Source organism: Drosophila tropicalis, unplaced genomic scaffold (genome assembly GCF_018151085.1).
Source record: "Drosophila tropicalis isolate 14030-0801.00 unplaced genomic scaffold, ASM1815108v1 contig_443, whole genome shotgun sequence".
Taxonomy (NCBI): domain Eukaryota; kingdom Metazoa; phylum Arthropoda; class Insecta; order Diptera; family Drosophilidae; genus Drosophila; species Drosophila tropicalis.
The window spans coordinates 3,801,182-3,828,637 of NW_027172907.1; the positions used below are offsets into that span (position 1 = coordinate 3,801,182).

The 27,456-nt window shown below is 34.8% G+C and overlaps 3 protein-coding genes across 3 annotated transcripts in view; 2 read left to right on the forward strand and 1 right to left on the reverse strand.

Moving 5' to 3' along the window:
* The window catches only part of cmpy (crimpy), a 67,481-nt gene that overhangs the window by 17,533 nt on the left and 22,492 nt on the right, over positions 1-27,456 (forward strand). The window lies entirely within an intron of this gene.
* LOC137574214 (uncharacterized) lies at positions 11,992-26,108 on the reverse strand. The gene is given in 4 exon segments (XM_068286382.1): positions 11,992-13,543; positions 13,546-14,033; positions 19,107-19,362; positions 25,545-26,108. Coding segments are annotated over 3 exon segments (1,143 nt in total). The 5' UTR covers positions 19,198-19,362; positions 25,545-26,108; the 3' UTR covers positions 11,992-12,979.
* On the forward strand, positions 17,187-19,047 carry Gr77a (Gustatory receptor 77a). Its single transcript, XM_068286101.1, is given in 3 exon segments — positions 17,187-18,380; positions 18,383-18,427; positions 18,857-19,047. Coding segments are annotated over 3 exon segments (1,401 nt in total). The 3' UTR covers positions 19,019-19,047.

A 27,456-nucleotide genomic window follows, 5' to 3' on the forward strand; every position in this document is an offset into this window, starting at 1 on the left:
CAAAGGGACAGACAGACTTACAGAGAGACAAACAAACAGGAAGCCTTGTTTGAAAGTCAACAGTTTTAACCTAATCACAGTGGATTTTATTGCTTGCCGCTCAACTTAAAATCGATACGAAAGGTCCTTTTTTTTTGTGTGAGGTGGCCCTTAGAACGAACCATTTTGCGGTAGGACCGCACCACACAGAGCGGGAATCATTAGGTTTTCCCTTTTGCTGCGTAAGAATTTTTGTTAGATGCGTTAAGTGGCCAGCACCAGAACCAAAAACAGGGAAAAAGCTTTCCGGGGAGTCATTTTTGGTTGAAGGGTGACGAACTTCTTTCTTTTGGTGTATGTGTGGGTTGTGGGTAAGGGATATATGTGTATATATGTATGTGGGTGTATTTGTATGTGTTGTAAGCTCTCAATGTTATTTATCTCTAGATTAAATGGATTTGTGTGTAGAAATTGTCTATTTAGACTAAAGTAAAGGAGCCCAGTTAGCAGTAAGAGCAAAGTTACCACCCATAGATAGAAATGGAAATGGAGAAAGTTGTTGCCGTAAGTTCATTGTTTGAAACAAGGTTTTTCGGTTCGGGTTCGTAGATTAAGGGCGTTATTTTTTTTTTTTTTTTTTTTTGGTTTTTGTTGTTTGCCTCACAGGCGAAATGGGAGGAAGTGCAGCTTAACGCTTTTACAATTTTGTTCTAGGTTTTATTGTCAATTAGAAACTGACAAGTGGCTGACGATAGACGATATATCTACGTATGTAGTATACTTTATCCATGAACATTCTTCCCTTTCTCTATGTTTCTTTGTCTTTTTTTCCCCCCGTTGTTGTTTTTGTTATATTGTTCCCGTTGAAGTGCAATTGCCTAACGATTGCTCTCATTCCATATACATATGTATATACATATGTGTGTGTGTGCGTGTGCGTGTAAGTGTGGGTGCGTGCGTGTGTATATTGCTGTAAGGATACTTGGGGCAATCTCTTGTATTTGTTGAATACAGAAAACAGAGTGCCTGGCAGCAATTGCAAGTGTTTGTCAGCCAATTAATGACTAGAATGACTGCCATGACTTTGAACTATTTCCATGAAAGATGAAAAAACCAAACAAAAATAAAAAGAGATATGGTAACAACACTCTATAACACGGACAGAAAAAGTAAAAACCAAACTGAAAAACGTGGTCAAAACTGTCATCTGTCAATTTGCCGAAGCCATTTTGCTCCTTCACGTTTCATTCGAACACTTTTATTGGCTTCACATTTGTTGTGTGTGTGTGAGTTTCTGTGTGTGCACCAAATGTCGAAATGTGAGCCACATAAATGTCACTATCGAGAGTGGTTCCTTTCTCTCTCTCTCTCACTTTTTTTTAGTTTTGCTGTCCATTTACAAAACATCTGCAGTTGAAATGCGCGTTTCAATGCTAAAAAGTTTATATTCCATCGAGAGCATCTGTAATAAAATCAATTTCCATTAGAAATGGCAACAGTTTCGTTGGCTCGAATGAAATATTATTGAGTGCTAAAAGTAATGCTAGTGATAATCAGAAAAAAAAATGAATTGTGTTTTCTTTTTTTCCCCTGAATGGCAATAAAGATTTGCCATTCAACCAAAGCATTTTAAAAATGAAATCTAAACAATGAGTTGACTTAAATTAAGTGACTCAGTGATAAAATATTGGTTGGCTTTACTTTAGTTAGCCAAATCTCAGTTATGTATGTATTGTAAATAGTAATTGTATAAAATTAATTTTTTAATTAGAGTAATTTTGCTTACCTTTTAAACGATTTCATTGATTCTAGCTTTTATAGTCTTCAGGATCTAGGGGTTTATAAGGACGAACGGACTGATTGAAATGGATAGATCGACTTGTTATATTATCCCCTTATTATACATCTTCATTCTGCCTTTCACATTACAAATTTTTGTCAAACGAATTATTCATTTTGCTAACTAATATACCAAATTTCATGACAATATTTCAAATTTTTGTTTATAAAAACTATTCTTTATTCAATCAGATGGAATTACAATTCCCAATTGAAACAACTGTTTGACTTTAAAAATATATATGAATTTAACAGTCTATGATTTCTATATTGACGTTATAGTAAACCGATAAAGCTGCTTCTAAAACTAAAACTATTCATGGCAATAAAACGTACTAGATTTTATCCAAATAGCTCCTACACTGAAATAGGTTACTCATTAAGGGGCCAACTTTTATTAAAAACATTCGATTCGATACTAATATTAGAATGCTAAATAAAATTACACTAGTTTCAAAGTTGTTCAGTTTATATTTCAATATATCGATGTTTATACCAACAGGCAAACGATTTGTCATGGTTTCTTAACTTTCGAATCATGCTTATCTAGCCTTTCTTCTATTGGCATTGGATTTCAAATTAAAAATTTACAATTTCGTGGCCTTTCCTTCACATTTTTAATAGTTTTGAGAGCCACTTTCAAGGATTATCAGTGATAGTCTTAATATAGCTACTTAAAGGCAGACAAACTTTACAGATTGTAAACAAAACTCAAATAAAAAACAAATTTAGGGCTGATGAAAATTGTTTGGGTATCCATTTAAACGTAATAGAAGTGCTTAAAGAGTGGATAAATGGACTCTGGTTTAACCAAAATATATTTCGAAAATGATTTAAGTAGTGAAAATCGTAAGATCAATTCAATCAGTTCACCTCAAATACTATAAACAAAATATTCAGAGTTCCAGTTTTTCTAATGTGAATGAGAATTTCAGAGGTAATAAACTTGTTGCTGTTGTTTCATTGAACAAACTGTGTACAAAAAACTATAACGTAAAGTGATGGACAACACGTTGTTTTCTGCATTGACCATATCAGGTCATACATAAAAACGGATTACTGGCTATAATTGTAACACAATCTGTGATGGATACCAATTTTCTTCAAAGGGGAAAAAAACAAAAACAAGTATCAATTAAATTGCAACAATTGTAGCAACAATTTTTTAGTTGTTTTTGGTTTAATTTTATTGATTGTTGGCTGAATGAGGCTATCAACGCTTATGGATGGATTGAAGCAATTAAAATGAAGTGTTTATCGTAAATGGCTTCGATTGGATCAGACTTAATGCCATTTTAGTACAACATACCAAGCACAACGATATGCGATGAAAATACTAACGATTTGTCTAAATAGGTAACAAAAAGCAATAAAACAGCAAAGATGCCTATCTATTGATAACCACAAATGACTCTGGGCATATAATATATGTATATACATACATATATATTATATAAGCGTAAACCTCATTCATATATCAAAAGCACATTAGCCTAAATTTGAATTGCCAATGCACACACACACACACACACAAACAAACAAAAGAGACAGATGGACAGGCAGAGTGAGCCAGAGAGAGATGGACAGATGGACGGATAGACGGACAGAGGACGAACAGAACAGATGACAAAACCCCAAGCACATGTCAAAATTAAATAATGTACCGCACGATTTCTGCTTTCGTCCTGCATCCTCCCACAACAATCTCTATCCATCTCGCTCATTTGTTCGTGATTCTTCTTCTGCTCTACCGACATTGGCATTGGCTTTTATTTGAATTTGGTGCGTGCGGCTGTCACTTGTCTGTTACATTCGCCATGTAAACACAACCGCAGGCAATTTTGGCAATTTGCGTCAACAGGCAAAACACGGAACCAACAGAGAAATACAAGAAAATACTAGGTACATACATACATATATACAGACAGACATTCACACACACACAGCAATATACACATACAAATATATAAATAAAAGGCAAAAATAAAAATCCAGGGATTCGATAGAAAAAGAGAGGAGGGGTATAACACAGGGCGCAAAACTCAAACTAAACCCAAGCCGAAAGCCAGGCCAAAGGAGACAAACGGCTCGTCCTTGGTTGAGACGAGGTAAATACAAAAATCATGCGGGGCATTTGCCTAGACTGAACCCGGCAACACACAGTCAGACAGGCCCTCAGACAATGAAAGCTAAGTAAAGTCGCTTGCACCCAAAAGATACCAACAACAGAGAGAAAAAAACAAACAATCAAAAAAAAAAAAAAAAAAAAAAAAATAAAACAAAAAAAATATACAAGAAAAAGAACGCAGGGAAAGAAAAGTGTTTGCTTTTGCGCTAAGACACAAGACAAAAGAAAAGGAAAATGGTTAAAAATTTCAAAATACACGGCAAATAAAGTTTAACCCAATCCAGACAGTGCGTAGCCGACTTGGCCATATCCTCTAAAGTTTTTCGAAATGCACTTCATCGAACTTAATCAACAATCACCGACTAACAGACACTTTGATTTGAAAAGCTAGAACCAAAGCCTTCTAGCCAACTGTGACGCCTTCTCTTCTCCCCTTGACTATGACAGATTTCTATGCGGACTCTGATAAAACGAAATATGCTTGCCAAAATCAAAGACATTGTGAGAGAGAGAGAAAGACAGAGAGAAGGGATAAGACAGCAACAAACTTCTCAGCTTCGTATTCGCTCAACTTACAAGAGTAAATTTTAAGTAAAAGTTCATTAAAAGCCATTAATATTTAACTCTGGTTTTGTGTCTTTTTTTAATTTGAATTACATTTTTTATTTTTGCAATTCACAAGTAGTTTTAGCTTAGAAAGAATACCATTGGCCATTGACAGGAGACATGGAGATGCAGACAATCTGCTCATATTATCACCTGTCTAATATTATCACGAGCTATTTAAATTTGAAAGTGAAACTAGAACAGACAAACAACTTTAGATTGATGATGATGGAAAACTTATGATAAATAATGTCTGTCATGATCCTTTATGATCGTCAGCATTAGAGCATTTTCTCTGAATGGCTTGTGTGTGTGTGTGTGCATACCCCTTAAGTACCCCACTTTGTTCGAGCAGGGAGACAGAAAACTGAGACATACCTACAATAAAATACCAGAGCTACATAAAAATTTGCTATGCCAAATCTCAAAACACACAAAGACAGACAGAGAGACAAACAGATGGGGGCGACAAAAGAGAGAGAGAGAGAGAGAGAGAGAGAGAGAGAGAGAGAGAGAGAGAGGGAAACACACGGTAATTTTGTATACAAAGTGTACATTTGTAGGCGTATGTACAGATGTACATATATACATACCTACATATGAGTATACCTTATACAATATATAAATATTTGTGCAAGGTAAGCAAAATTTTTTATACTTATTCATTTGTTGTCGCCGTAGCCATAGCCAGCCGCTCGTTTGCAAAAGAATTTTTCTTGCTCTCATCATCTACGTACATACAATATATACATACATATATGAAGAAAAACAGAAACCTTAAAATCGGTGGCGTAAGCATCTGCATGCATCGCCAAAATAAATCAAGAAATAACATTTACACGTTCGTTTTATGTTGTATTTGCCACGTAACAATAAAAAGAGACTATACAGTCCCACCCCCTCACAACCACCACCACCACCACCACAGCACCACTCTCGGCCACCACCACCCCATCTACCACAACCCACATAGACCAATTTTCGCTTTTGCCCCCAAACGTATAAAAGGCGAAATCCAGCACGGTAAACATGGGACAAAAGGACGCAAAGGCAAGCGGTGGCATTGATGCTAAAGCTGAAAGCCGAAAGCCAACCAAGACAATGCCACAAAGGAATTATTTACTACGTGATACAACATTGAAGTCATTCCCGTATAAATGTGCTTTGGTGCTCTGTTGCCTGGTTGTCCGTTAACATTAAGGTTAGCGATGCGATCGTGACTCTCCTCCGAATTCACAGAAAGTCCCAGTAAAATGATTTCGACAAAAAATTCATAGTTCAAAACTGATTACCCTATGTTTATGTTTATTTGCAATCAGCTATTAAAAAATATTCACATGAAGTCAATTACTCAACCATTGCGATTCTCAACGAATCGATTCTTGGAAGGAATTTTCTCTCGCAGTATTTCCTCCTTCGGCAAACTCAAATGGTTGGTCTTCAGATTGTGACTCTTTCTACCATATAAAAACTTTCAAACCAATTTTTCGTAAAACTTTATTGTTTATAGTCTTTATCAACAACTTTCAATACTTTGCTAATATTTGTTTATAAAATTTAATTGCTATTTAAATTTTCCAACCTGTTAACAGCTAAGCCTTATATTATATGGCTCTTATAAACTAAACTTTTTACAGTGTTGATACTAAACTTGATAATTAAATGAGATAATGAACTTATTTTTGTTTGCATAATAATAATTAAAACCAGTTGATATACAGTTTGATCAAACGAGATATAATAGAACATAATACAGATAAGATTTTTAATTCAATATCATTATTATCTATGACGTTCCTTCATGAAACACAAATTATAACAAAAAAGAAAGGAAAAGAAGTGTGTTCATTATATTCACTTGGGGTTTTATTTAATTCTTATGTGTAGGAAACTCTTTAAGATCTCCGATATACATACATAGATATATAATTCCTATTAGAAAGTATTTACATCAGTTAACATTAAGTTAGTGTCTTTTTTCGGATTCGTTTAATTGAAATCGAGCATCAAGAGAAACAAAATGGAAAAACGTTTGTATAGAGGCAAGCTTCTTTAATTGTCTTTGACAAATCATTATGATTATCTGTTGTTAACAGGCTGCCAACTCTTGAAGTAGACCTCGCTATGAAAGTTTAAAACATTGAGAATTGTTGTGGTTCTTTGAACAGCAGGTTAAAAATATCAATAGCAGCTCAAATTGTAGCATTATAAGCATATTTTTTAGTCATATTCCATATGTCGCGATTATTACAAGATCCACGCTCATCTCTAGGATATTTCAGTTGAGTGCTAAAGGGAGTAGAAAGTACTATTAATATATAAAGAAAGCATTTTTCACCCATAAGCACAAAAAGGCCATCGCCATCGAGCATTACGCAAACGACCGCATCAGCAGCCAAGACCAAAAGCTGCAAAAAGCGCAATAATAAAATTGGGAAATTGGCTTTAAGATGAGACTGTTGGTAATACTGCTCCATCACCCACCCACTAACACTGTCACCCCCCCACGCTTTATACCTTCTTTTGACCAGAACCAGGCAACGAGAAGCGACCAGGCTAATCAGCTGTGCGCACGCTAAGTAAGTTTAGTAGACTATTATTTTGAATTGCCTTCTTCTTCGTTTCGTTACGTTTCGTTTCCTTTCTCCTTTTCTCTATCCTATTGTCTGTTTTGTGTGCAATTCCTTCTTTCGTTCTATTGTGCAAAAGCAAATGAAAAAATGAAGCAAGTAAGTCGACTCGTCGACTCGGGTATACCATACACCAGGTGAAACAAATTTTTTTAAATTTCGAAAACCAAATGTACATATGTATGTCTATTAAATTGTTTTTACATGGTTCATAGTATGTGCTATCTCGCTCACTCTACGAACACACGAGCACTCTAGCGCCGCTACTAGCCAACGGCCAATTCTGGCCTTGTGGACCGCGTAGTAAAATACGTTCATACGCATATTTTGCATGTTTCTAATCCGATTTCAATAAAATTTGGTAGTTTTGTAGAAATAGATAAGATTAATTAGTCTGCCGAATTTGAATGCGATAGTCAAAAAACTACAGGAGAAAATCGGTTTTTTCTTAATTATGGAGGCGGAAGTGGGCGTGGCAAAATATGAAAATATATATACTCTGCGCGAATACTAAACCAGTATACATACTAAATTTGGTGACTTTAGCTTTGTTTGTTTTTGATAAAATCAGTTTTGTTTGATTTGCGGGGGCGGAAGTGGGCGTGGCAAAATTTTTAAATAGCCAGTTTCTGCGCGTCTATTAAACTAGTCTGCATACCAAATTTGATGTCGGTAGCTGTCATAGTTTTTAAGAAAATCAGTTTTATGTAAATTCCGGGGGCGGAAGGGGGCGTGGCAAAAAGTTTAGACAATTAGTTTCTGCGCGCCAACTAAACGAGTATATAAACCAAATTTGATGTCTCTAGCTGTTATACTTTTTAAGAAAAACAGTTTTATGTGATTCCTGGGGGCGTAAGGGGGCGTGGCCGAAATTCCAATTAACTCTGAACATGTGCATACTACACGAGTATACATACCAAATTTGGTGGCTCTAGCTCTTATAGTCTCCGAGATCTGCGTGTTCATACGGACGGACGGACGGACGGACGGACGGACGGACGGACGGACGGACGGACGGACGGACGGACGGACGGACGGACAGACGGACATGGCTAGATCGACTCGGCTATTCATCCTGATCAAGAATATATATACTTTATAGGGTCGGAGAAGCTTCCTTCTGCCTGTTACATACATTTTGGCGACTTTAATATACCATTTCACCCTATGGGTGTATGGTATAAAAATGCTGCCAATTCAGCTGCGTGGTGAGTGCAATTCCAACTACTTGCTGGAATGAAGTGTGTTGGGAATAGCAAAATGTATACATAAACTTTATTGTTTTAGTGTGCCCCTTAAAACAGAGCCAGAGCCAATGATTATCAAATAAAATAATTCAAAAAAAGTATCTTTTCCCCTTCACATAAACAAACATTTCTACGTTTACCAATTTGTTATTGTTTAAATGTTGCCTACTTTTTTCCCTCTCCTTTCAACTCACTTCCAGGGAAGTCCGTCTAACTCGGATATTTTTGTTTATTTTTTTACAAAACTTGATATATCGAGAGCTTAAATTGGGCCTCGGCTGTTCATGGATATATAAATGTGTACATACATCTTCCCATTTGTTGTTGGTTTAAAAACTTTTTAGGAAACTGAAAAGGCTTCAATATTATTGCATCTTGTTTTGACAGATTTTAATACTTTGTAATTCAAATTAAGATAAATTTGCATAACTCTTTTGCTGTTGAGCTCTTTTAAATATAGCGAAGACAAAGATTATTTCAATGATAAGTATGTTACCATATTATCCATACATTCAATAGTAAAATTAGTTGAGAGTTACGATAAAGATTATCAAAGCTTACAAATTAGTCTACAAGTTTCGCTCTTAATATATGTACCTACATATAGTAATATATTAAATTAGTATATTAAAACTGTGTTTCTTTATATGAATGTCTGTCCAGTGAACTGATCTATTTGCCTCAGCTATTTTATAGTTCTGCATAAAATCATCTTTATCCAAATATGCAAATAAAAAAAATGTTTATCTGAAATTTTACGGCGTATCGTAAATATTTGACGCTGATTTTGAGTTCTTTTTAAACATGAACTCATAATATGCAAAAAAAAAAAAACAATTATAAACAAACGAGTAATAAGAAATTTTGTTGTTTTTAATGCTTTCATTATGTGTATTATTAATATATTAATACAATTTTAATACTTGCAGTATTAAATAAATCATCTTTAGTCTATGCCATTGGAAAGTAGACATTCACTTATTTTAAATCAAATCTAATGAAACTTTTCCAACTATAAATCTTATGCGAGTTTTGCCTCAAATTAAATTTGCTGCCAAATGCAGTAAGAGTCTTAAGTCTTAAGCAAAAATAAAGTAAACAAAAAAGCTATTAGTTAAATTGCCGTAAAGAATTTTATTATTTTTAGTACATATTTTTTTACGAGTACATCAATTTAAAAATCATCTCAATTGCAATATGCAATTGAAAAGAAATATTTTTGTTGCAAGTGTTTAAATAGTAATTGAGAAAATGAATAAGAAAAGCCAAAATACTGCACGACCTCTTTGAATTGTATAGGCAAGTTTCGATTTAAGAAAAAGCTTATGCTATTTATTTTTTAAAGCATTTTCAAAAGCTAATAAAATTGATAAGGATTACAAATAAAAGTTCTCATTCACTTGCTTGACTGATCCGATTGGCTTAGTTTTTGATTTTTAAAAAGAATTTTCTTTAATCTTACTAATGAACATTCAAGTTGGAATAGAATATGACAGGTTTCTGGTACAGTTGACAGTTGCTTAACATTATAGTGGACATCCTTTGCAAATGTGCTGACAGCATTTTAACTTTAAACAGATTTAAGTATTGTTTCTGAGTCCTTGTTCTTCTGCTTTCGGGTTTATTATCTCTTGCCCTTTGCCATTCCACTTTTGTCGTTTGATATTGATTTTTCTTCAGCTTCCTTTTGTGCTGAACCTTATAGCTTTTTGTACTTCTGTGGACATGGATTTCGATTGCACTTCACTGCCGCTGCCTTTGCAATGTTTGCTGTGTTTTTGTTTTTTTGCTCTTCTAGCCTGACGATTGCTCTGTCGAGTTGAATGATTGTAGATCTTGCGATATATATACATATTTCATTGGTTTTTTCTTCTGCGTTTTTTTTTTTTTTAAAGAATTTTCTATATTTTTTTTTTCCTCTCCTTCTTTTCCTGGGTCCTTTTTCTCTGTTTTCCGTTTGTGTAATAAATCTACTCGTAGCTTGCTATCCTTCTCATACTGAGACGTTTTTTCAGTGTCTTCTTTTGCTTCTTCTTCAGTGTCATCATCCTTGAAACTTCTTAAAAGTCTATTGTTATTTTTTGTTTGTATGTATATATGTATGTTGTTGTTGTTGTTGTTGTTATTATTACTCCTCTTTTCGTTGCTGTTTGCTATGCCTTGCTGTATTTGCCTTTAGCCTTAACAAAACGTTTGACGGTTGCAATCGTCGTTAGATTTTACACGTGTAGCCCAGGACAATGGTTTGGCTTGGCTTTCAGCAAAAAAATTTAGAACGATTGGTTTCTAGAGGGTCCCCACTTATGTTTACGCACACACACTCAAACACACACACACACGCACACGAGTACCCATTTTTTATTAGGTGTGCTTTGGATTTTCTCCATCTCCCTGCCGCTCAATATAAAAAATACTTGTATATATATTTTATTCATGGCATTTTAGCATTTGATAACAATCTAAGCAAAATGTATGACATTGCTAGGAGAGAGAGCAAGAGAGAGAAAAAGAGAGAAAGGGGCAGAGAGACCGCTTTACCTACTAACATACCACCTCCAATTTACTCTTCCTGCAAAGCCTCACTTTCCCTTTTAAATACCCTGTAATCATTAAGGGATCGACTTGTCTCCCCCCTTGTAGGCTATAATAAATGCAACATTTTTAATAAGAGTTGCGCTTATTCGTGTGATTAAAATTTAGTTTGTTTATACATAATTTTGTTTGGTTAATTGTTTTAAATGGTTTATTATGTTTTATTATCAGTCTTTGCCATTGTTGAAAAGTCGTGCTCCTAATGTTAGGCTATACAATTTAAAAGTTCTTCAAAATAAAGAAATGAAAACGGAAATATAAGTTTCGTGTAGGGTATTTTGAAGTAGGGTAGAGAACAGCATCGCCTTGTAACTTTTCGAAAAAAACGTCAGCAGTCAACAGTCAATAGATGTGGGTCGGGACGCCAACGCACAAAACACAAAGCTCAAAACACACAATTCCCATGCATATTCTCTTCCTTCTTCTCATTCCCATTCGCTTTCCATCGTTCCGTTTGCTGCTCTCTCTCTCTCACTCTCTGTTTTACCTTGATGTATTTTACGAGGGGTCTGTATACTTTGCCAATGTGTAGAACTTATTACATATTATAAATCATATCATGGCCTGACATTATGCTTAGGAACGACCTTTTTTCTTTTTGTTTTGGCACAAACAAATTTAAAAATGTTTTTTTTCTCTTTTGTGTTTCTTGTTGTTTTCCCGCTCTGAACAAGGAGTAGTTTTGATTCTTTTTTTAAGCTTTAAGGAGAGTTTTTTTGAATTGTCTATAATGCTATTTACTTAGTTTCTCTTTAAAGTTTTCATCGGGGGTTGCTATAAAAGTTGATCATATACAAATGCTCAACTTACACTTAAGTTGATTTAAAAGTTTGGCCATAAATTTGAAAAATCGTCTTAAAATTGTCATTTAGAAGCTTTCACTGCGTCGATTAGCACTATTATTATCTCATAGCATTAAGTTGCCCCCAAAGGTAGGCAATATAATTAAAATAAACGCTTTAGGAAACTCTTTCATTTCATTGGTATTATTCGCTTTTTATTTCAATATATATATATTGCATGTATATATAGATATATACAATTTATAGTATGCATATGTATATCGGCAAGCGGAATTCATATTGAAATGAACCTCCTTTATCCGTTTTTCATCATTTGCAATACTTTGATTTTTGTTGCATTTTATGTTTATTTCTTTCTTTTTGTTATTCTTTTGTTTGTTTCTTTGTTTTTGTTTTTTTATTTTTTACTTATTAACAAATATCACATAGATATTAGCTTAAAATCTACACATTGTTTTATATATATAATTCTTCTTTTATTTGATTTATTTAGTTTTTTTTTTTTTTTTGTTGAATTTTCTATTAACTATGGCGAAATATTCGTTTACGGTTTTTGTATTCGTTTTTTCTCGACATTCTTTTTTTTTTTTTTTTTATAACATGAATATATATTTGATTTGGCATTTTAGGTAATAAAAAAAAAAATATATATATATATATAAGTAAACATTGGTAATGCTTAATACTATATGTACCTACTATATATATATTGTATATAGCATAGTATCACACATATGCACATATATACACACATATATGTATTGTATGATATCGTATCAAAAATTTTTTTAAGCAGTTTTTCAATTTCGCTTTTGCAATAATAGTAACTTTCATTTCTATGCTGTTTTTTTTCATATATTTTTTTTTTTGTTTTTTTCTTTCATAATTTCATAAAAATACTTTCTTTTTTTCGTGTGCGGAAGTTCGTGAAAATTGAAATGAAAATGAGATCTTTTAGATACCATAAAAAAAAAAATAGAATAGATACACAAAATTTAAATTAAAAAAAAAATTAACAAATTGTGGGCTGTACTTAAAGCGAGAATTGTTTGCTTTAAACTAACCCCTTGTTAGTATGTTTTAGAAGTTACCAGTGTTAAGTAGTTACAAAGTTTTCATTTTTTTTCGGTTTAGTTTAGTTTTTGTGTGTTTAGTTTAGACCTTATCTTCGAAAATGGAAACCGGTCGATAGGAACGCTGTTTGACATGCAAACGCCGTATATAGAATACTAAGCAGATAACGAAAACTATTAGAACAGCAATTATGATATATAGAATATATATAAGGAGTATATCTTCATTGAATGCAGTTTCTGTCACCGAAACGACATTGGGTAAGTCCCTTGGGAAGGATGTTGCGGCTGGGCAAGGGGATGTTGTTGTTGTTGTCGTTGTTGTTGATAATGATGATGGCAAGATAACCAGTTCGGCATTGGTAACACTTGAAGTCAAAGTGTTCGGCTGAGTTGTGATTAGATCTGTCTTACCATAGCCAATCTCATGGGGCATTGGAGCACCTTTGGGCCAGCACACTGGACAACAGGTATCTTTTAGTGCCACCTGACGCTCAACTGGACAATTGACATTGCCACAAAAGGTCGTCACACAATTCTGTTCCCCCTTTTCGCATTTGCATTCGTAGCAGCCATCCTTCCAAGTTTCACCATCCCTGTAGAAGGCAGTCGAATGCTTTGATTGACAAAACGCATGTTTCTCCTCAGCCTCCCCCCGGCGATTGTGTCACAACTCTGATGGCATAGCCTTTTGCCTCCAGTGCAATGACAACGCGCACAATTCTCTAGCCAATAGTAAGTGGTGTCCACTTCCTCTGTGCAATTAGGCTCAAGCCTGCATTCGTGTTGGCCACAGCATTGACCCGGAGTATCCATAGACTCGGGCATTAGTTCAACAACAACTTCACCCATATCCGTATTACAATCGGGTATATAACATGTCTTGCATATACATTTCTCCGATAGACAGCACTGGGCATATATTTCATCCTGTTCGATCGTCCAATTACTTTCCACTGGCTTTGGCATATCATCCATAATTAGTGACTCTGTGGTAAGTGGCACGCCAGCATTCGAGCTAAACAGATCCACAGGTTTCAGTATTTCACGAACGGAACTATCTTCGGGACATCGCAACTCCGCATCGGGTGGACAAATAATTGAGGCACACAGATTTGGGATAGGTGGCAAGTCAACTGAAAGAACATAAAGAGAAAGTCATGGAATATATTGTAGGATGAAATAATCCTCTCTTAATTCTATAGATGGAAAATGATTTCCAAACAAGTGAATTATATTAAAAGTATTTCCCCTCAGTTATTTTAACAGTTCCTTTCATCAAAAATCATTATTTATCTCTTCAATAAGTATTTAGCAGGCAATATGTATGGGTCGATGGGTTTTCTTTCGTACTTTGGGTTAAACAAGTAGCAGATCAGATTGCTTGAAAGCAGTATTTAGCAGTTACTCCTTTAATTATTTACTAATTGTAAGTGATTTGCTATCTGCAGCATACTTTAGGGAACTACAAAATACAATTGATGTAACTGTAACTAATTTTTTTCTTATTCTTTCTTTGAAATTTTAAAATTCTCCATCTTATAAGTATATACTCTTACTTTACCTGTATGTAGCTTTAGTTAATTGAATATTGACTACCTGTCAGTTTTTCTTTTAGTTTCTCTTTATCAATCTTACTGTGTGCTTTCTTTGCCCTTTCTCTCTGTGTCCGTGTGAGTGAGTGTGTGTGGGTGGATGGGTGTTTTCTGATTAGGAAAGCAGTGCGGGTTCATTCCTTCTTCCAAGTTGTTCAAGTTAATTTGTCATTTTCACTCGCCCATATAATGGGAAATTTCCCCCGTTTTATTTTTTTTTTTTTTTTTTTTCTTTTTGCACTCTTCAAATGACGAGACTCTCTTGTCTTGGGTAAACAATCAACTTTTTGGGAAAATTTTCGGGTTCAAAGACAAAGTAAATATCTTGATTTAAGAATAAGAATCTCTCCAGTGAATGACAGAATATTAAAAACTAAACTTTTATTTTTTTCTCTCAGGATGTTTCCTGTGGGAAGACGTTGACTGCTTGGACGGACGTATGGATGGTTGGTTGGTTGGTCGGTTGGGTGGTTGGGTGATTTTGTGAGGTGGGCTTCGTAGGTTGCACTTTGATGTAGAAAATTTTGTCATGTTTGGGGTCGGCATGCTTTGAGCTCAACAAACTTCTTACACTTTATTTAATTAAAGTTTGTTGTTGTTCCCTCTGCCTGTCGGTTGTTATCAGCGTCAGCGTCAGCGACAGCGACGGTGACAGCAGCGGGGACAGTTGTTTATGTATAAGTAATATTGAGTGCGCGTAGCAGCATTTTGACTTTGAAGTTTTGCGACGACAAGAGGTTAGACAAGATTTATATATAAATAAGTATATAAACATGTATGTATATGTATATGTGTATATATATTGTCAAAAAAAAAAAAAAAACAAATGCCATACAAAACAATTTAAATGCTGCTCAAAGTTGAGAATGAATTAGCCGTCAGACGACGCTGAAGAAGTTTCTTTTCTGTGCTCTCTCACTCTCTCTCTCGCTCTATCTGTCCCTCTGTTTTGTTTTTCTTCTTATTCAGTTTCTGTTGCTGTGTCTATCTCTCGAAAGAGGCCACCTAACCTAGATAAAACCGAAACCGCACACTTGGCTGTCTATTCAGAGAGTGGAAGACAGGCCACAGATAGCACCAACAGCAGCAGCAAATCCAAGAGGATGATAGGGAGCGACCTAGTGATGAGAGGTGAGGCAGGGGCCGAGTGACAGGCAATAACAGGAACAACAGGACAAAAGCGTTGCACAAACTTGTAGCTACATGTTTTTTTTCCCCCTATACCCTTTCTTAAATGATGGGTATATTCATTCACAGTGCCAAATATTTTAAATGCGGCTTTGCTCGTTGCTAACTTTGCTCTACCGAATATACAAAGCTTAAAACAAAGTATATACTATGTTCTGATAAATACATAAACTTTCAATTTAAATATGTCACTGTTAAATGAGTACCATCTAAATCAAGGTGGACTTGAATTGGCCTGGTTCTTGCTTTCTTCTATTAGATCAAAGTTTTTCCTTTCTCTATTAAAACATCTTGATTAACAAAAAAATGTAGGCCTAACAAATCGGTTAAAGTATATACATATTTCACAAAATGTTGTATTCTTTAGCTCAAAAGAAATCAATGTTTGACTTACTAGTACATTGGGAATTTGGGGATAGGGTATTGGGGTAAACCTTTCTCTCTCTTCCCATCCCTTTGGTTTTTTGGCCCGTGGAAAAACTTATAAACAGCCGTTGAAAAGTTTTCATAAAGGCTAGCAAACTACCAACTCGAGGGTTTTGCATTTTATGTTACCAAAGAACAGAGGAAAAAAAAAAATATATAAAAAAAAAAAAACAACAAGGAGAATAAGGCGAAAAACTCTTCTTTAAAGTGAAAACTTTTTTAATAATCCAACGACAACGACACACAACAACAACAGAACAGAAAAAAAACAAGAACAACAACAACAACACATAAAAAAGGGGAAAACTGAAGAAAACTGGGTCGGAATAGGGGAGAGCGAGGGGGAAAAACTGTGTCAGGGAATTTAAATTGTTAGTTTATCTCTTGACACTGATTGGTATCCAGTTTATCCTCCACCATATGTGCTGAGTCAGGTGAGAACTTCCAGCGAGGTTGAGGAGGAAAGTCGTGAGAAAATAAAGGAGAAGAAGTACTCGAAACGATGGGAAAGGCTTGTGTCTGCTATGTAATAAGACAATCATGATTTTCTGTTTGTAAAAAAATGGGACAAGGTCTGAGAACAGGCAAATGGAAATGTTAATCTACTTGAAAAAAAAAGAAAGACTTTTTGAAGGAGGGTATCCCTCCTTGAAGATAAGATAAAGCCTTTGGCAAGTGCTTGATCGAAAAGAGAGAGAGAGAGAGAGAAAGAGAGAAAGTAAAATCTTGAAAATGATTGCATGTCTGTTTAGGAACTACATTCGTTTTGATAGTAATCGCACCACAAAATCCCTTCTACTCTTTAGTTTTCCGTTCTGTTCGCCCTTCACCAAAAAAAGCAAAAAAAAAAAAAAAAAAAAAAAAAAATACCTTTCGCTTGCCATACTCATTCATTTGTCACTCCCTTATCTGGTTTTGGCCATCTCAACTGAATGAACGCCTTGGCTAAATGAAATTCAATCAGGCTAATAGTCATTGGGCGTGGGGCCAGACAAAAAGGGGATATCGTGATTCAATTATGAATTATATTCCACTGCGCCACTGTTTGCCAGTTACCATTCCGCAGTCATTCAAAATACAATGCCATTGCCGCATTTCCGCACTTGTTTTCTGATTCCCCAGGCTCGTTGGATTATGCAAGAACTGATGAAACGGCTGTTGCAAGGTCTTTACTGGATGGCCAAGGTGTTTGGCTTGCTAGCAGCCACTTCAACGCCTACGAAGCAGACAGCGACAACGACAACGACAACATCGTCGACAAAGAGGTGTGGCAAGGGCAAAAGAGGACAGCCAAGTGGAAGGATGGAATGGAAGCTGCATTATTCACGTTACTGGCGACTACATGGCTATCTGGTGATGATATTTGTTGGCTGCTATTCGCCGTATGCCTTCTGGACAATATTTTGTCGCATGTCGTTTTTGCGTCAGAATCGTTTACTACTCATTATTGGTTTTAATCGTTATGTCTTGGTATTATTCTGTGCCTTTTTCACCCTTTACATACATACGAGCAAGCAAAAGAATATGCTTAAATGCTTCAATGGTCTCTTAAAAATCCAACGTGAATTGAAACGCCTAACGATGCCAGCGAGTGAGAATTGTAGAACAACTTCCGCATCATATCTACACACATGGAATCATTCCATTGCCTTGGGAGTCTTTCTAATTTGTTTCGTTTGTTCATCAAGTCACACAACACAATTGCTATTAATCGATCCGGAAGTTCGACGAAATATTGCCTATGCCTTTAGTTTGTTTTTCGTTTTTCTGTGTCAATTGTGTTTGGAATTATCACTGGGCATGTATTTCTTGGCTTTGCTATTGATCACTCATTTGGTGCATCAATGCAATATGCTGTTAAAGCGACTTCTCAGCGATGTCAACGATATACATCGACGGCATACTCAAACATTGCACCGAAGAACCTTCTATTCTGTCCAACAGTATTGGCTATCATTGGAATTGTGGCAACTATTGCGAGTTCACTTTGATCTAATGCGTTTAAGTCGCTGCATTTCTTCGTTACATAGCGTTCAAATGCTTTGTTTCATAGCTTTTGTGCCAATGGAGTGTATGGTGCATTTGTTCATCAGTTACTTTGTACACTATAGTCGAGCTTTTCTACGTAGATTTCATCGCCGTTTGCCTCTTAATATGTATGCAATGGTTTTCATTGGCTCTCTGTTTATCAATCTTTCACTTGTCATTCTCTACACGCATCGGATGAGGCGAAAATTTGCTGAGACACGCAACACATTGAGTAGGGGGGGATTACGGCTTTACCATCTGGTAATTGGATGACCAAACAATTGAGAGAGACGGTAAGTAAGCAGACAAAAAAAAAAATAGAGAGAAATGCATTTAAAAGAGGGAATGAATGAAGCAGTTTTAGAACAAATACCAATTTTGTAGTATTTTGGTGTGACTTTTATAAAAGTCCATTCGATGAAACATAAAAGAGTTAACTAATTCTTAAACAGGTTTTCGAACTAATGGTCTTGAATCAAAGACAAATGCATGAGTCAATATGCAACAGGTTGCTAGCTAGCAGACAGAGAATAATTATCCAAAGGTTTACTCATAAGACTTTCAATAAGTAAGAATATGTAGAGAGTATAAAGGCTTAAAGATACGACTCTGAAAGGCTACGATTTTCATTTCTGTTATTAAGGTTTATTTGTAAACGTGTGTAAAGGCCTATGGATAAGGATTTCAAAAGGCTATTCTGATGATCTTTGATCTATTTGCAGATTCAATATTGGGGTCTATATCTGAAACAGGGTAAACGGATTTTTCGCATCACCGCTTGTGGATTATTTAAACTGAATAATGCGATACTCTTTTGCATTGTGCAGGGCATGTTAATCTATATGATGATACTTATACAGTTTGATAAAGTCATTAACAAATAAGCTAACACAAGCGACGATAAATGGCCATGTCAAGAATAATATAGCTTCATTTATGTGTGTACTATGATGATATCTTGAATAAACTTACGTGTCGTTGCACTCGAAATGGGCGCTATGGTAAATATTAGTCCATATATTATTAGCATATGGTGCAAGCACCTCCGACTTCGTAGCGACATGTTGCTTAGCTATTCTCCTTCTCACTCTATATGGCTGGATATGACAATCAATATGACCTTGAAAGTTTTGCTGCTGTTGCTGCTGATGCTGCTTTCTTTTTCGAATCACAAAATTTCTTGTTATAATCAACAAAAATCAAAATCAATTTGGCAAATTGTGCAAAACTGAAAAGAAAAGGAAACAAAGCATGATATATTAAAAAAAGAGAGACAGAAAGAGAGAGAGAGAGTATACGTATGTATGTATATATGTGTATGAGAATTGAAACTTTTTTTGTCATTGGCGAAAATTTAATTTTAATTTAATTGCATTGCTAAACAAAGCAGTAAACACATTGCCTGAGTGTCTGTTTGGTTGGTTAGCTTGTGTTCTCAGTGTTACTAAGTCATCATCGTCATCATCATCGTCATCACCATCATCATCATCATCATCATCATTAGCAGCAGCAAGATGAAGTGTATGATGGCTGGAGGGGATGCGGTAGGGTGGCGTTGAGGTGAGGTGCAAAGGGGGAAGGCTATGCTTTCGATTTGCTTTGGGTATTCTCAATGCTTGTATCACTGCTAAAAATAGCAACCTTTTTCTTTTTTTTTTTTTTGTTTTTTTTTGCGCGCTGTGAGAGTAGTTTTAATGGACCAATGTGGAGGACAGAGCAGCAGCCCAGGGGTCACCTCGCCTTTGTCCCCTCCCCCTTCTCACAGCTCCACCAAAACCGTGTTTGTGTATGTTTGTATGTGTGTGTGTGTGTGTGATACGTAAGGGAAAAATGTTTGAATGAATCCCGGCACACACACACCAACACACTAACAAACAACTGATAAAGCCTATGGACGAACATGAGCAACGTTTTAGTTTTGCTTTCCAGGTAGCAGCAGAAATACATACATATGTATGTGTATATGTGTGTTTGTGTGTGTGTGTACTCGTCTTTGCACAAATTTGTCTGCAGTGCCTCTCATTCTCTCGTGTACCTTGTGGAGTCTGATGATTTGCTTTTCATATTCATTCAATCAAATTTTAAGCCCTGACTAACGTAACTCAGCTTAACGTTTACATATACATACATACATGAATGCGTGTGTGTGTGCGATGAAATAGAAAGAGAAAGAGAGAGCAAGAGAGGACAGAGACTCTGAAACACTTGCAAACAGTTTTGGTTTGAGCATTTCTAAATTAAATGCCTGAAATCATTTTTAGGGAAATTTGGCTGTTGGCCTGTGTCTGCTCTCCTGTTTCTCCTTAATTTAAATTACACGCATACATACGTACATGGATATGCAAATATTTCTCATACCTTATATTCAGCTTTAAGCCCTGAATGTTATATTTAACCTATAAATTATCATATATGTACATATATGTATGTAAAATTATGTAAACTTCTGATTCATTTCACTGCTACTCAATTTCAGAAATTTCTGACTTAGTAATATGATTTAAAAGGGATTATATAACTTGAAGACAAAGCAAATCTGTTTTTTGTTTTTTTTTTTTGCTTAGTTTGTACATTTTTTTGTGCCATTCGATGACTGCAACTGGATCACCTGTCGTATGCGTTAATCGCATTACGCATACGACAAATATTACCTGATAAAGGAAAAAGTATTACTCAGACTATTCGAAAATGTAGAAACACATTTTCTTTGTGAGAATCAACCAGATTCTAGTCTCTTCCTTACGAGAAGATAAACCAACCAAGCCGTTCGGCTAACCAGTCAGCAGTTTAACTTAAGTCCCATTGAAGAAATTGGGGGGGGAATTCTACCAGAGCGTGAGGCTATTAAAATCCCACGGGCCTTGGTAAACGTATTAATACTTGGAGCGTTTCCAATGCGTTCAACAGGCAACACTGGCAAAATGTATTCATTATTAATTTTAGAAATAAGTTGCCAATTTTGTTTGATGATTTTTCCTTAAGGATTATTAACCGTTGGTTAATGACTGCCATCAATTTGAAATTGTCTTCTTTTTCGTTTCTATATTTTATTACTTTGTTTATCTTATCAAATGAATATGCAGAAAGAAAAAAAGACAACCAAAGATATACTAAGATAGTAAAAAAAGAAGCAAAAACTAAATATGTACATGATAAAAGGAAAAGTTTTTGTGACAACTTTTTGATTTCGATGCTTTATTTCCCTTTCTGTTATCTAAGAGACTAAATAGATTACAGATTAAAAATTTTTGCTATAAGAAATGTTTTGCTTTAAATTTAAAACATATTATAGATAGAGGGCTATAAAATAACAACTAAATATAGTAAGGTGTTTAGCGCCTTGAAGGAAAACTATTTTAATGTCAATTGTTCTTATTTATTACTCCTTTAAAATGGCAATTAAATTTGTTAAGGCTTTATTAAGATTGGAATTATATTGTAGCAGGTCTAGTTTTTGTTTGTACAAAAGTGACTCTACTTTAAGATTGTTCTAATTCCTATTCTAAGCTATTCAACCCATTTTAATGCCTCTTTGGGTACTTTGGGAATTTTTCGTATTTGACATATTAAAATTGAAAGCATTATAATAAAACCATCGCTGGAAATATACTCTACTACCAAATAAGACCAAGATAATTTTAATTGGTTTAAGAGAATTTCGGATAAAGCTCTATTTTACTTATTTGACAATGAAAGAGTTATATATAATTTGTTATATACATACATGCGTATTTCTGAGAAAGAATTTATCTATGTATGTATGTATTGCTTGGCCCTCATTTTCATAGAGTGGCATCTAATCTTTTGGGTCTTTACTTATCTAACTTTCGCTGGCTTTAAGGTAGATATGCCATCTTGTATGTATAATTGGTATGTATAAATATTTGCTTAGTGTATTTTTCCTCATAAATACATACATACATACGTATGTGTGTGTATGTGTGTGCATGTAGGTATGTACTTATGTGTTTTCCAGTTAAAAAGAGGTTTCTAAACAACCTCTATGCCAATGTAGTCATTCTCGACTCTAGTAGCTCATACATATCTTTGTCGCATATTTGTTTAGATGACTAAACTTTGATATGGGCATTAATATTATAGTAGTAGTAGTAGTAGTAGAAGTAGTAGTAGTTGTTACTGCTGCTGCTGGCATGATCGTGGGGCATGATAAAAACAAAAACAAAAACAGAGAAATAAAACAAAAACAAAAAAACACTTGCTCGATCGAGTAAACTTGCTGACGGATGCGAAAAAATTCTTTGACTTAACTGTAAGTTTTTCGCTTATGATTATTATTTTTCTTTCTTTTGCTTCTGCTTCTTCATTTTACCTCGAAAGCAAGATAAGCTTTATTATTGTCATAAATTTCACTTGAATGCGAAATCTGATGCATCTATTTCATGCTTTCTTGTTGTTGTAGTTGTTGGTATTTTTTTTTATTTATTTATCTTGAAAGACGGCAGAAAACGCCAAATACATACACACACACACACACACACAGACACACACACAAACATATGTAGATATGCAAAAACTCAACTCACTTATGCATATATGCGTGTGTGTGTGTGTTGCTATGTCTGTATGTATTTACTCGTGTTCGCGTACAATAATTTCACGTTCAACAACTTTTGGCTTTATTTTTTTTTTTTTATTTTGATGAGCCAGCAGCAACAGCAGCCCGCACTTGAAAGGTACAATGCTAAAGAGGGCACGAGGAGGGGGTGGTGTTACCGAGAAGGGGCAGGTAGGGAAATTTGCGGTAGTGTTGCTATAGCTACCGCCTGAAAATCAAGCTCCTCGTCGTTGCCGTCGTCATCTCTTTTCAACGCATTGCACATTTTCAAAGTTGGGCTTCACATAGCACAGCAGCAGCAACAACAACAACATCAGCATAAGCGGTTATATAGTAGGTATGCTCTGACCCGATGTCGATTGCCGTTCGCTTTATTTTGCATATTCTTGAAAGTTGTAGAAGAGAGAACGAAAACGAGTGTACAAGAGCGAGCGAGAGAGCAAGCAAGCCGGGCCTTTAATATTTTCTTGGTAACATTTTCTATGAATGAGGCTTAAATATGGAAAGTTTAATTCAGGTTTAAGTAGCCAAAAGCTTTTCTACGATTTTCCCCAATGCTCATGTAACCAAGATATAAAGTCAACATGCCCAAAATTTTCAGTTTAATATAAGATGACAAATAAAAACAAGAAAGAAATTGAATTACACATAGAAATTTAAACAATCTGTAGAGAAATTAGCTACAAAAATTGACTGAGGTCTTCTTTTAACTCTTTGTAAAGAGAAACACATAAATGATAAGTCTAAACTATATAAATATGTCTACTCATGATGTTTTCTTCCTCATTCTAATAGATTTTGGGCAAATTAATATATAGATGCCTAGATCTAAGTATATGAACAGAAAAACGGATTAAAAAGAGTTCAATGAGTAAGAAATTCGTTACAATTAAAAATATATCAAATAGACTGAAATAGAGTTTCAAAAATAATGCCTTAAACTCAATCAGTTACTTAAAAACATTACAAAACTTAAACAAAATTAAAATTTTTATATTTTTAATAGTTGTTTTTGGGTAAAAATGGATTATTAATTTCAAAATTAAACTGAAAAATGGTTTCAAAAAAGGGTTTTCCGATTCTCTTGATATTTTTTGTTTTTGTCTTTAAATAAGGTTATCAACGGTTCATTGGAATTGAAATAAATCAAATGAAAATTGAATTAAACACGTGCTCAATGGCATAGAGAGTAGTCATAAGTGAGTACGGTTTGTCTATGATGTCATGAATGAAACGCCATTAATCAAAAGATAAGGAATCCATTAACACAGTACTTATTTTGCCGAAAAGGCACAGAGGCACAGACCCCGAAAACAGTCTAAGTAATTTATTAAGTAATAATTTATTTTAAGTTTTAATCAGTCTCTTTATTTATGCTCATAGGGTAAAAGTCAAAATGGCCTCATATTTGTACCTAAGTACCCAACTAATCTTGGCCAAATTTTGAAATGTCTTGACCATACCTTACATAACTTAAAGGGGATATGAAAAGAAAATGGAAGCACTTACTTCTGAGAAGGAAACCCTACATAAGAGATTTACTCATATGTATATACATGTGAATTCTTACTTCGATGGCATCGGTGATCTCAAATGTTTTTTATTTTTATGGGTAGTTCAAAGTATTTTCATAGGGTAATATTAATTTTGATGGAATATAGAATATAAAGTTAATTATTCATAACATACACTAAGAGTCAAGTTATTCTAGATGGATTGCTTATCACAGATTTGAATGGACCATTATGGGTAGTGACGGATTGTTAGATAGCAAAGCAGAGATTTAATCTCTGAAACTGGTCAAATTTGGATATCTAATAACGATATTCCCTTTAAAATAATAAAGTTTACCTTCCCAAATGCCCGAATTCTGATATTCTTCATCATTCAGACCACTATATCGTATAGTTTTCTATGAAATTTAACATTTTTACATTTAATATTTCTTTTAGTGGCAGTTTTTTTTTGAAATTTCAGATAAAAAGTTCATTTAATACAAAAAATTGCAAGAATGTTCATATGTGATTTGTTTTTAAAAACTTAAACATAGCTTCATAAGAAATCAAACGAAAACAAAGTAAACATTCAGTTATCAAGCTTGAATAATCTGGTTTGGGTGAGATAACTAAGTTAGTAGCTGTCACTCTAGTAGTCGTCTAATATATAAGTCCTGCAACTCTAATTTTAAAGAGTTTTTTCCTCTAAAAATCCAACTAAAAAAGTTCCAACAACCCTTTGAAAAAGTTTTGTTTAACTTTTTGTTGACAAACAACTTTGATTTCAGAAAAAAAACCCAAAAGTTTAATTCTTAATTTTAAACTATTGAATTTCTGTTATCTTTAAATCTTTTATATATAAACGGTTCTAAAAAAAAGGGTAAAACCCAGTGATTAGGTATTTGCAATTCGGCTTTCTCAACATAACTCATGTCCATATCTAATTTGTCTTGATATCAGTGTTGCTCAGTGTGTTTGTGTGTGTATATGAAGGTATGCCTCTTGTTTCTCTTTCTAACTAGTGTCTCGCCTTGGTTACTTTTAGTGTAATGATTTTTTTTTTTTTTTGTTAACCCTCCACCCTCTTCCCCTTGAAAAAAGTTCGATCTTTTTCTTCCTCGATTTATTTTTTTTTTTTGCTTTTTTGTGTGTGTTTTTTTTTTTGTTCATTTACGCATGTCGCTTGACGCTTTTAACCTTGATTTTTGTGTAAACAATATACAAAAAAAAAAAAAAAAAGAAAAAAAGCTTTCAGCATTTTTGTCAGTCTATACAGTGGTTGTGTGTGTGTGTGTATGTTTGTGTCTTTTCGATCAGTTTGTAGATTTATTAAGTTACCTCTATTTATAATTTGTTTATTATTTAGCACAAAATGCCCGTGAATAATGTTTAAATTTAGTGCAAAAGCATCTGGAGCCAAAAACACAAAATGCCAAGCAAACGGCAAACGGCAAACGACAAAACGGCAACAAAGTGCTCGGACATATTTCATAAATGACGTTATTGGGCCTGCGCTACTATTAGTTGCTTTTTTTTTTTTTCTTCTTTTTATTATTAGATACGCCGCTATCTTATCTCAATACGATTTCTCTCTTAGTCGCTTTGTGTGTACGTGTGTGTGTTTGTGTGTGTGTGTCTGTGTTCAAATGTGTGTCTGTCTATTTGTTTGTTTCTCTGGTTGGCTGGCTGGTTGGCTGGTTAGTTGGTTCGTTGGTTGGTGTTTGCATATAACTACATATAACCAAGGCCCCAAGGTACAGAGTGTTTTTTTTTATTTTTTTGCTTTATGCTGGGCTTATATAATCACTTTTTCCATGCACTATATAGATTATGTTTGTATGTATGTCTATCTATCTGTTTGCATGTATGTATATATATGTATATATATCTGTGTGTCTCTGTACAATCTGCGGAATGGGAAATGGAATGCTGCTGTCACACACCTGCCACGTAAAATAATTTAAGCATCAATTTTATTCACATGATACACTTGATTTCTCATCATCATCATCATTATGAACATCGTCATTAACATTATCTTCTTCTTTGCCTTTTTTTGGTTTCGGTTACGGATTTTGTGATTTGTATTTAGTTAAATTTCTTTTGACTTCACTTCACTTGTTTGTTTGTTTGTTTGTTTTTTGCTTTTTTTCTTCGGAAAGTTTTAACACTCGAGAGAAGCTTTTTTGTTGTTCTTTCTTACTTTTAATTGTTAAAGTATTTTATTTCCATTCGAGTATTTACTCTCATTTCACAACATTTTCAATGAATAATAAACATTATTTACTGTATATTGTCTACTTGTTTGTACCGCTATTCCAAAAAAAAAAAAAAGCTTGCGCGCGTTCACTGCTCAAAGACGCAGACGACTAACTAAAGCATTCAAGTTTGCTACACACAAATTTAAAGCTCGTTAAAGATCGGTCGGCTACGCGATGTTTGTACGTACACACACACACACACACACAAACACACGGGCACATATACCGCCGATGACCGGTTTTTGCGGTACTCATTCTCTCCCTGTCTCTCGCGCTAGCTCTTGGTAATTGTATTGGGCCGAAGGAGGTGGGGTAATGCTAGTGACTAGGGGCTCTCTCGATCTCTCTCTCTCTCAACTCTCTTGTCAACCCGGCTAGCCGGCTTTTTTTTTCTATACAAACAACAACAACCAAATGCATGGATCTTTCTCTCTTTCTCAAACTCTTTGCACTCTTTTTTTTTTGTAGCAAAGCTTTCGAGGGGCTCTCATTAAGCTTTTTTTTTTTTGGCTTATTTTTTATTTTTGCGATAAAAAACAACAACGAAAATTTATTAGCGAGCAGGTCGTAAATTTTGCAAAAAAAAAAAAAGAACAACAACAAGAACAGCCGAGGGGGGGTAAGGGAGCGGAGGGGAAAGCAAAAAGAAAAAGGAATTTCGTGGATTTGTGCATCTCACGCACTCAATGATCGATCGATCAAGCAGCAGATCGGGCCATTCCGCATTTTTCCAGGCCAAGGCGTGTGTGAAATGTGAAATGCAAATTCATGACAACACCCCCCAACAAACAACAACAACAACAGCAGCAACAAACAACAACAATCTCAACGGATTAAATTGTACAAAATGCACACAATATGTAATTTATGCAGAAATATTTTTAAGTACAAAATGTGTGTACGAAAAATATGCAAAAACTCTTGTCGATTGTTGATCGCATGCCAGAAGCACTCTTCCAGGTGACTAATTGCATTTAACCGAGTTACAC